Raw genomic sequence first — 11,352 nt, forward strand, 5'->3', positions numbered from 1 at the left:
GGGTCCGGTCGAACCGGATAGCACGCGTAACATGAACCAGGACTACTTGGTGTGTGGTGTGTTAGGTGAATCCAATCCAGTTTTGAAGTTCTTTCATTGGAGGGTTCAGGACGAGCTTAAAACGTTGAGTCATTATTATTAGTCATCATTTTGTATTTACCTAGAGGTGGTTGGAAAGAACTTTCCGTAGAGGTAATTGAGAAGAACTGGAGTCATTGTAAGAGAGACTTTATAAAGTGAGAGATATACTTGTAAACACTTCGATCATAGTAATTGGCTTTTATCGGTGGATGTAAGGAACTTTTTTCTCTCCGAACCACTAAATTTTTGTGTATCTTTATTAATTTTTGTTTGTAGATGCACGGGTATAATTGATCTTACTTCCACTTTCACTACATCAATTGGGTATCAGAATATTTTTACTTGTGGCATTTGGGCGAAATTATGATAACAAACTGCAAAGAGAGGCCGACCATGTAGTTAACTAAAAGCAAGATCATAAAATCAAGAAAGTTCTTATTTATGATACAAGGAATTCAGATGTAGCCTTCTGAATAATCCATAAGGATGGAATACCTGTATTCTCGACCATGAGTTCGTTCACGTTACATCTCATCATGATCATGGTGGTCGGGAAAGATAAGATCCATAAGATTTTTCTTCTTACAACCCCAACGACATCTCATGGAACAAATGGAGTTGAAGATGGACAATCTTGTGGAATGCAGAGATATTATGTTTGAGGTTGAAGGAGATTTGGAGAGCACAATTGCATAACCATCATCCATGTAGTCAGTTCCATCAGGGAATAGCTGCCACACCAGGCTTCCTCCTCCACTCCCTCCTTTCTTTGTTGAACCCAACAAGGTCTTGTATACCAAGTTAAGAACTGCGTCCCTGAAAGTCGAGTTGTATCCGGGATCCTTCGATGATACCCCGAACTCGGCGAAGATGACTGGCATGCCGAGATACTTCTCTGCATCCTCTATGTGAGCGTCCATCCATGATTTGGTAAATTGGAGATGGGTATCCGAGACGGATGGAGAAACCCTTTAACAACGAGTTCGTGTTAGAATCATCCAAGTTATATCATAAAAAAGGAACAGATTCTACTTCAGCTGAATAATTCAGCTGCTAATGTTTTGGCATCCTACCATGTATCTGCATAAATGTGAACTGAAGCAAAATCAACACCAAGAACTTTATGGTTTCTGATGAAATCAGTTCCAACTTGTTGAGCATACGTATTAGGATTCAACTGAACTCTATTGGGTGTGGATGGGCCATAAAATCCCTCCAGACCAACCTCCACTAAATGCTTTGGATCCATGCTCTTCACAAACACAGCCATTTCTTGAATCCATCCCTGCAAAACCCCATTCATTAACTTCAAATAACAATATTGGTCGCTTACTTATTTGCACGTCTCGTTCTTCTGACGGTGCTCAATGTTGAGGATTGTTGGGAGGGAGTCCCACATTCGCTAATTTAGGGAATGATCATAAGTTTATAAGAAAATACATCTCCATTGGTATAAGGCTTTCTGGGGAAGCCCAAAGCAAAGCCGTGAGAACTTATACTCAAAGTGGATAATATCATACCATTGTAGAGATATGTGATTTCTAACACAAAGTGCCTGATAAAGAAAGCAAACCTGTAGTTTGTCGCCAGAAGGATCCGATGTACAACGAGGTTCATTCATTAGTTCCCAGGCAAAAATGGCCGGATCTTCCTTGTACATTACATTTGTGTATGTGTTCACTCTATTAAGCACCGTCTATATCATTCAGATGGAAGTCAAGAAATATCATTTTCACGCAAACAATAGAAGAACAGTAACATATCTTGGGAACTCACCGCAACATGAGCCTTATAGTAGCTTCTGAGAGTTGGATCAGAGAAGAAATCATCATCAGATGTCAAATTGAGGCCAGCAGCTCTTCCCCATTTCACATATTGTGCTTTGCCACCGTATGCTTCCCAATTGTTTGCTAATGATAATATCAGCCTTATCTTATACTTCTTTGCTTCACTAATCACAAAATCTAATGCCTGAACTACATGTAAAAAGGTAGTTACATTCGGACAAAATAGAACTCGTGATGATAACGCTTAATCATTTTGTTGAAGGCATAAACATGAGTGATTACGTTGAAACACGATTTTCTATGTTTTATTTCGAAATGAACTGTAAGAACAATGATCGGATTGTTTGCAGATATTAACTCTTGTTCTTAGCCGAGTACCTTGAAGACTTCTTCATCATACACAGATGGAGATTTTTGAAGAGCTCTCCACTGGCCATCATTGAAGGCCCAAGTCCTGCAAACTGTAAATCCCACAGAAGCAGCTTGTTTAAACACTTCTGTGACCTTTCCTCTTGTGGATTGATCCGCTGCAAATACCATCAACCAGTAAGTGTTGAAACCATTAACATAGAACGGTTGGCCATCTACTACAAACTGGTTCTGTCTTGTCTCCACCATACTCCAAGCATCATTCTTCTTTTGAACCACTCCATCAAACCTATATTGATGAACCCAAGAAAAAAAAGTGCATTTAAACCTTATTTTGATCATGAACTTCCATATAAAATCATGTCTAGTTCTATGGAACAAAAATCTACGTTCAAATTGAATGACAGTCATGTTTGGAAGTGAGAAGTGATATTGAAATGGTAAAAAATCACGTTTGTCATGTTCGAAACACTTCGAAATATGCTTTTAATCCTTCGAAAATCAAATTTGATTGTACAAAAATTGTGTTTTAAAGTATAAAACCAAATACTAAATAGATTTTAAAGATAAGAATCATGTTTCGGAGTGATTTCGAACCTAACCAAAGTGATTTTAATCACTTTCAAACAAACATGTCCTACCTGTAGGCTCTTTAAATGAGAAAATGATACAACAATAAAGGCGAAGAGACATAAATAATACTTACCCGTTACTCATGTCCGAGTACGTGAAATGATTCTCAGGGACATCCTCAACTGAGAAATCAAATTGCTGATCATCTCCATCCCCATCACCTTCAACAAAGGATGAAACTGTATGCTCAACAGAGAAGATAAAAACTGCTATCAGACCAATGAGTATTAAACTGAGCAATGTGGAATGAGCAGCCATTGTTTTGACTTCTCACTGAGAAATCCAGCACACGTTTGGACCACCATTTTCGAGCTATATATACAAATCCTGCAGCTAAAGCAACATTAGACGCAACAAAGAATTTCAGGAAAGAGTTAAACAGCTCCAAATCTTTGAAGGCAAGGCAAATTAGATAATGATATCCACCTTTCTTTGAATCTTTCAGTTTCAGAGATGGCAATGGCCGTAAGAGTAAAGATGCAAATGCTATCACTTCTAAGCTACGTCCCTCTACGAAACTGGAAGAACATACACAGAGGAAAGGAGTTAAAAGGTTACCGCCATTGATTGTTTATTTGAAGCATGAAAAGGAATTTGTCGTTACTGTAGTTAGTGGTATGAACAGTGAAGGCATTGTTCTGAGTGGGGACAGAACGACGAAGTGGTACGGAGCAGAGCGATGAGTCGGAGCCGCTGAAAATCACTGCTCCGCTTCTCTTCTTTTTCTTCAATTTCCTCTCATTAAATGCAGCTCTCTTCGCTCCCCAACTTCGCACCAGATTCATTCATCCATTCGAAATCACTCCTAGGGTTAAGATTTCGATTTCTCTGTCTTTAAGGCGAAGAATGCAGCGGAGCGCGGTTCGTTATCGAGGAAGAACTACCACGATCCGCCAACGGCGCCGCTCATCGACGGCGTGGAGATTACGAAGTGGACGTTTTACAGAGCTCTGATTGCGGAGTTCAAGCCACTCTGCTTTTCCTCTACGTCATTGTGTTGACGGTGATTGCAATTCGATCGTGTCGGCAACATGGATGTGGATCCAGGAGGTGGAGTCTGGATTCTCGGCGTTGCTTGGGCATTTGGAGGAATGATCTACGGTATTGTTTACTATACTGCTGGAATTTCAGGTTCTTCTTCCTCTCTCTTCGGCTTAAAGTTGAAGCTTGAACTTCTTTTTCTCATTTTGTTAGAGACGTGAGCATTTTCTCCGACAAAACGAGATTTTTCTTTCATTTTCTCGGCTTCCAAGCATACAAATTTCCACGCTGCATCTATGATATCATCTTGCACTTTGTTTTGGCGCGTAAACCTCAAAACCGTTGTAAACCTTGCTCAGCGGAGTTGGGATCGTTAAGGCCATCCACAAGTACCGCCGGCGGCCGCGTCCATGGGCCCACGGATAACTACACCTTAGGCATCAGGCTACCCGCCGAGATCGTCGGCACGTTTACGTTGGCGTACACCACCTTCTCGGCCACCGATCCTAAATGAAACTAGGATCTCAAGAAAATGAATAGTTTAGTCTCCAAACTTTAAAATTTATGTTCAATAGAATAAGTATCTAGACTATATCTCTAAACTTTTAATTTTCGTTGAAATTGACGGATCTAAGTATGCAAAAATTAAAAGAAAAAAAATTAATCTCATTAGACGCACAATTCAATGTCATGTCTAACAAATTTATTAATTTAAAAAGACGTTGAACATGTTCGAAATCTATTACTCTCAAAATTGAGAGTATTGCATTTCATAAGAACATAGTTCATAGCTCAGTCTTTAGGTTCGGTACTCTGTCCCTCGAGTTTGATATTGAAAATTTACAGAGTTCTACCTTGGACTCATTGGATTTGAGAATCATCCAACTTTTTGTTTGTTTACAAGGATAATTGTATTCCTACCAGCAAAATCATTCCTCTAACCTACATGTCATAGTGATCTTCCATGAGCTTAAACCAGCCACAAAACATGATCTTTTCCTTTATTTTCCACTTTACCAAGATAGCAAAAACAAATTCTTTTAAAGTTCTATTAAGTTTCTTTTTATTGAAAGAATAACAAAGTGGGTTCATGTTGATGAGCACCAACTCCCAACCCGAGGCCTATATTTTAGACCAGCATGAACAATTTAGCTTTCTGGGACGGTTCTTATTTTTATTCCCATCTTTCCGTTTTCTTGTTGAGCTATGTTTATATTGGTAGAAAGAAGAATAAAATGACGTTAAAACTATAAATTAAACTAGGAGCTAAAAAAAAAAAGTTCCTATTTATTTATATATTGGGTTATATTCCCTTTATTTGAACTATATCTTTGAAGTTTCTACATCTTCCTGTTTCTTTTCACCTTGAAGGAAACTATAATCATCCACCTTCTTTTTCCCATGTTTGTGAAGTTTGTTCTATTTCTGGGGATAAGTTAAAAGAAAGAAAAAGAAAAAGAAAAAGGAAAAAAAAAACCATACTCAGGAAGCACAAATTCATTCACAAGAGACAAAATAAAGAAACAAAAGTGAAAAAATCATCTAATATACCACAAAAGCTAAATGATTAGTTCAAACTTAAAAGCAAAGATGACCAATTGGCTCACTCTTTATTAAGCCTTCCACTCAACAATGAACTAAAAATTCCAAACTCTTCTGACATGGCTAGTCCCCACACCAACCTTCTTTTCCTTTCTTGTTTATTCTAATTATTCTTTACCTATTTTTCCTCACATAGCCCAAAATTTTCAACTACAACCAACCATGAACCTGTTTCACCTGAGTTTAGAATTCTAAGGCACGCCTACATCATTGCATTAAATCATATTCCTTCTACTCACAATATTTTTCCTTTTGCTTTCTCGGTCAGGCCTTAGGACACAGACATTGTATTAAAGTAGCCCTACAAGAGGCGTTATGGCTAAGTAGTTCAGTGAGTTTCAAACTTTTTCAGCTCTATATAAACTCATCTTCTTTAATGAAGTGTAAAGAGTAAGTGAACAAGTGCGTTACTTACAGGATTTGGAGGAAAAATGGCACCCATCACCACCATCTTGTCTTTTCTCTTCTCTTCTCTGTCCTTTTTATCTGATCCTTGGCCTGAAGCATTCTATGGTCACCCTCTTGATAACTCGGCGCAGTTGTTGCTCCTCGGGTATGCTACTTTCCACACACAGCCTGCAGTCGTGTTATAATTTGCATTGACAAGATTGTCTGCGAATCAAACTGTTCGTCTTCTTCAAAGTTTGCAGCAAGATCTGCTCAAGTTCAGTCTGCAATCTGCATGACATCTTTAACCTTTTCTGTTGAAGATGAAGACTGTTGCAGATATGTAATAGTATTTTCATAGATTTCTTCTGTTAAGAATTTGTGACGAAAAACTTTCAACTGCAATGGTGATTGATGTACTGAAGTTCAAAACCTAGTTAAAAAAACAAAAATCATTTGCTCCCCCAGAATTGGACCATGTTACCAAAACTTCCAACATTAGAGATGCAAGGATTGTAATGTAAATATAATCAGCTCAAACATTTAGAGTTCTATTTTTATGATATAGTCCGTTTTTCCTGGTATGAAATTTGCTTCCAGGTGTTGATCAAAAGCATGCAATCAAGATGTTTTTGTTTTTCAATTTATTTAAGCATATATGTTGCTTGATCTAATTTTGTCCAGCAACGGGAAAAGAAAAGGACAAAGTAAGGGAAATAGTTAACAAGAAGAGCATTCTAATTTATGATGAGAGCCATTCAACGAATTTGATGTCTTGGGGGTAATTAATTGCTCAAAAAATTGGTGACTGTAACTTTCACACATTATGTAAGGAATGTGATACTCATAACGACCCCTTTTACACACTGCTTTACTTGGGCCATCTCTCATTATCCTCCCTCTCTCAGTTTTGGTAGAGCCCAAGCAGTTCTAATTCACCAGAGTAACAGAATAGCGTTGTCTAACAACTATAGACTGCATATTTAGAACATTTATGTAACTTTCGGTTCAATTAATTTTGGTCAAGTTCCAGCATACTCTTTAACTACTATCGAATAACAAACACAAAAGAGAACAAGGTCCCACCCTGGTCTAACAGACGACAATGTGCTTTGGAAACTGTCCACAAAAACTTGAGAAAAAATAAAACCAATTCAGATTTTCAAGAAATGCCTTTACCTTGCTAGGATAGAATTTGCTCCACCATTACACCACAAACAAATAAACCTCCCCCCAAGAAGTGCAGGCCGCTCTCTCAATGATGCCTAGGAGTTGGTGTCCTCAGATTCCCTAGCCCAAGCAGTGAGAGGAAGGAGAAGATGGGGAAAGGGAGAAGGAAGAAAGAATATTTTTTAATTAAAAATAAATAAATAATATATTTTTCTAATAAAAAATAAATGTTAGTAATTATTGGAACACTTAATGGAAGGATCAAAATGGAACTAAATGCAAACTTCAAGAAAAATTGTTGAGTTTGAAAACTCAGTAACTCAAATGCAAACTAACACAATCCTTAAAGACTAAGCGAAATTTTTCCAAAAAAGATATTAGTCATAGAGGCATATTAAATATGACATTGAAAGTTTAAATACCCATCAACCATATTTTTTACTATCAAAGACCACTTTTTATATTTCTCGTCAAAAATTAAAATTTAAAAGTTACCGAACACTTCAAAGCATAGATTGATTCACAAAAGACCAGATCAAAGATAAAAGAGTGACAAAGCACCTTATAATCTAGAAGTGGAAAATGCATAATTTAGGCGTTGAAACAAAGATTACCTTCAACTGGCTCATCATTCCACAGCCAGCTTCCGACATTTGATTATTTATTTAGCCTTTCACTCAACAACGAACTACAGGAGTCCAAATATCTATGACATGACTGGTCCCATTCCCAGTCTTCTTTTTTCCTTTCTTGTTTGTTGTGATTCTTCTTTTTCTTTTCTCCCCAATAATCCCAAAATATTCAAGTACAAGCAACCACGACTATGCTTCACTTGAGTTTGGAATTCTAAGACACGCCTGCATAAGTGCATTATATCAAACTCCTTCCAAAAACAAAATATTATTCCTCCTGCTTTCTGGGTCAGGGCATAGGACCCAGAGGTTTAGTGAAAGTAACTCATCATTAAGGTTTATAACTAGATATTTCAGTGAGCTTCAATCTCCTTCAGCTCTATATAAACTCGCCCACTCCAGAGAAGTATAAAGAATAAGTGAAACAACTGCATTAACTTGCAGCACTTTGGAAAAAAAATGGCACCCATCTCCACTATCTTGTCTTTTCTCAGCTCTTCTTTCTCCATTTTTTCTGATCCTTGGCCTGAGGCATTCTATGGCCTTCCCCATGACAACTCCCTGCAAATTTCGGTCCTTGGGTTCACAATTTATGAGACGGATACTGCATACATGTCATAATGTGTATCTTAAGATTGTTTCCAAACCAAGCAGCTCGCAGCAAGTTCCGCTCAAGCTCGATCTGTTGAAGATGGAGACTCATGCACATAAATAAGTAATATGGTATTTCCATAGTTTTCCTCTGTTAAGAATTTGTAAAGAAACTTTGATATGTATTAGTCTATTGCAGTACTGAAGATCAAAACCTCGGAAAAAACAAATCAATTTGTTTGACATAAACTTTCAAGGTTCTAATTCTAGGATATAGCCCGTTTTTCCTTGCACGAAATTTTTTTCCAGGGGTTCAGCAAATTCATGTAACTAACGCAGGAAAGGAGGAAAAAAACTGAAAAACAAAAGGATAAAAGTAAGGGAAATGGTTAACAATAAGAGCATTCTAATTTAAGGTGAGAGACCATTGAACAGATTGTATGCTTGGGGGAAATAATTGACCAAAAAAACGATCAAGGAAAGGAATTTGATATTCATAATTACTCCATCCTCCAGACTATAAAAGGAGACTTCTGTTTGTTCTTAGAGATTAATCATTTTTGTCTACATTTGTATTAAATACATACGGCGAATTTGGGAGATTAATTTCAAAACAGTTTTCTACTTTTGTCTATAAAACTGATTCTAAGTCCAATATCAATAGAAGATTATGCTACATTTGAAACCATTATGTACAGCATTAAATCTTAAAATCAATAACAAGTTCTGTTCTCCACGAAAAAAGATATGTTCTAAACATTCAATTGAATTTTTGTCCCAAAAATTAGAACTAATTCGATGTGAGAGGCAATAATACTGGTTCACATCCTGAAGTTACCTTTCACACAAGCAGTAAGCCATTGGTTGACTTGATCTATGTCTAGCAGAGAAAAAACCAAATAGAAAAGGAAGCCTGTAAGTGGAGATGGAAGATTGAACGATTAGAGAAGGATCTCACCCGACTTGGAAACACAGGAAACTATAGAAGTGTATCCCAAGAAAACATGGGCAACAGTGGCTAGGGTTCCGAAGTCCCCCAGATACTCCTGCGCCATATTTCTGACTGAAATCGCCTCTATCCCCGTCTCTCCTCTTCGTTCTTCTTCTCCGTTTTCCCGCTTCTTTGCTCGTAGCAGAAAAACCAACGGTTGTATCTGAAACGCCATGTAAAAGCAAGCGAAACTCAAGATTCGCCCAAGCAAGACGTGAAAACACGTAAAATTGATGGATTAAATAGAGGGAAAAAAAGCATAATCAAATCGAAGCACGTTACCTCTTTGATCTTTCGCCCATTCGGCAATTTTGTAGAGAGGTCCTTGAACATGGCGACGGCAATGGCGACCGTGAAAGAAGTCGCAGGCATCGACCGTGGTTGTAGGGCACAATAAAGTGGAAGAGATGATGATGGAGTGTAAATTCATGGAAGCCAAATGCAGAGGCGAAGAAGGTGACTCTACAAGTTTCCAAATATGTTGGAGAAGATTCCATGGGTCCAATTTCAAAAGATTCTAAATTCCAGAATCGGGAGATATTCCTTCAGAACCAAACATAGGCCTTCGGGCCATTTATTGGGCTGAATCTAACCATGGGCCTTTATCATGACCTACATTATATTGCCTAACCCAACTCTTTAATTGGGCCCAAAATGTAAGGCCCGACCCGGCCCACTAATTCTTACCCACTCTCCCTCTATTTTTTTTTTTTTTATATCTTTTAATTCAAAAACTAATATTCATATTTCATTGTATCCTTTTTCAATTAAAAAAATAATTTTTTTTATATAGTGTAATATTATAAAAATAAAAAATTAAATGATTATAATGAGACTGAGTTATTATATATTAATTTATATAATTATTTTTTAAGTCAATAAAAGATGATTTTGGACATGGATTTGACTTGCCTAATCTTGAAATAATTAATCAAAATCCCATCATCAAAATAAGTAACTTCTAAGTGACATTTTCAAAACCAAACTCATTATTAATTTCATTTCAATTTAAAACATGATTAAACTTGGTTTTCGCCACTAAAAGGGTATGATAATCACATTGCTTAATTTCATTTAACTTCATCTTCACGTGTCTCGTATGTTTGTTGTACCCATTGTAAATTTGAAGTCAACGAGAGCGAATAGTGCAACAAATAGGTGTTTGAGTCCGATCATAAAGCTTGCCTTCAGCCTTTTACTATTTCCTTAAGAAGTGAGGGTAATAGAGAAACAAACTAGGCGTGACGTCCCACATTCGCTGGGGAGAAAAACAAACCACCATATAAAAGTGTGGAAACCTTCCCCTAGCAGACGCGTTTTAAAGCCTTGAGGGAAAGTCCAAAGAGGACAATGTCTGGTAGGGGTCAATCTGGACTATTACAAATGGTATCAAAGCTAGACATCGGACCATGTGTCAACCTTATTGTTGTTCCCCGAAGGGAGGGTAGACACGAGGTGGTGTTCCAGTAAGGATGCTGACCCCAAAAAATGGTAGATTTGAGGACGGTCCCACATCGATTTGAAGGAAGGAAAGAGTGTCAGCTGGACGCTCGACCCCAAAGGGAATGGATTGGATGCTCGGTCCCAAAGGAGATGGATTGTAATGTCCCATATTGGTTGAAGAGAAAATCATCATTTATAAATCTCAACATCATTTATAAAACCGAAAATTTAAGAATTTGTGAGCATTTTAATAAATATAAATAAATATAAGGATTAAATTGGTAATTTAATCGAAATAAATAAATAATAAATGAGATAATGGAGGGTAGTTTCGTCATAAGGAAATTTTGATTTTTTTTTTTGTTTCTTTCCTCGATTAATACGAGACGAAAGTTAGCGTAGTGCCATCCACTCTATTGTTCTTCGCCGACGGTGTTTTCGTAGTTGATAAAACCGGACCCACACGTAACGGCAAGAAAGAACCGCGCCAAAGAACTAAAAATAACGGACTTTTTGGTAATTTTACCGTCCATCACGGACAAACAAGAAACCACTAATTTAGACCGTCCGATCACGACTCAGACATGACAGCAGACGTCGATGATCATTCGGTCGTGCATAATGGCAAAAAAAAAAAAAAAAAAAAAAAAAAAAAAAAAAAAAAAAAAAAAAAAAAAAAAAAAAA

The 11,352-nt window shown here is 37.2% G+C and overlaps 1 protein-coding gene and 2 long non-coding RNA genes across 4 annotated transcripts; 1 reads left to right on the top strand and 2 right to left on the bottom strand.

Annotated features, from left to right (window-relative positions):
* Positions 1–456: 456 nt before the first annotated feature.
* LOC111488922 (mannan endo-1,4-beta-mannosidase 6-like) lies at positions 457–4,459 on the bottom strand. 2 transcript variants are annotated; one of them, XM_023136867.1, is made up of 8 exons: positions 3,475–4,459; positions 3,297–3,388; positions 2,944–3,203; positions 2,247–2,526; positions 1,858–2,052; positions 1,655–1,777; positions 1,155–1,366; positions 457–1,050 (listed from the first exon to the last, which is right to left on the bottom strand). In XM_023136867.1, exons 3-8 carry the CDS (start codon positions 3,126–3,128, stop codon positions 606–608), a joined length of 1,440 nt encoding a protein of 479 aa, XP_022992635.1. In that variant the 5' UTR covers positions 3,129–3,203; positions 3,297–3,388; positions 3,475–4,459; the 3' UTR covers positions 457–605. The 2 variants fall into 2 exon arrangements, with proteins under 2 accessions (XP_022992635.1, XP_022992634.1); XM_023136866.1 differs by having other exon boundaries at positions 2,944–3,197; positions 3,475–4,458.
* LOC111488927 lies at positions 3,918–6,422 on the top strand. Its single transcript, XR_002719300.1, has 2 exons — positions 3,918–4,001; positions 5,722–6,422. It is a non-coding gene; the product is annotated as an uncharacterized LOC111488927 (long non-coding RNA).
* On the bottom strand, positions 5,947–9,673 carry LOC111488926. The gene is made up of 4 exons (XR_002719299.1): positions 9,507–9,673; positions 9,072–9,387; positions 7,625–8,324; positions 5,947–7,130 (listed from the first exon to the last, which is right to left on the bottom strand). It is a non-coding gene; the product is annotated as an uncharacterized LOC111488926 (long non-coding RNA).
* Between the last annotated feature and the right edge of the window lie 1,679 nt (positions 9,674–11,352).

This window comes from Cucurbita maxima, unplaced genomic scaffold (genome assembly GCF_002738345.1).
Source record: "Cucurbita maxima cultivar Rimu unplaced genomic scaffold, Cmax_1.0 Cma_Scf00014, whole genome shotgun sequence".
NCBI classification, from domain to species: Eukaryota; Viridiplantae; Streptophyta; class Magnoliopsida; order Cucurbitales; family Cucurbitaceae; genus Cucurbita; species Cucurbita maxima.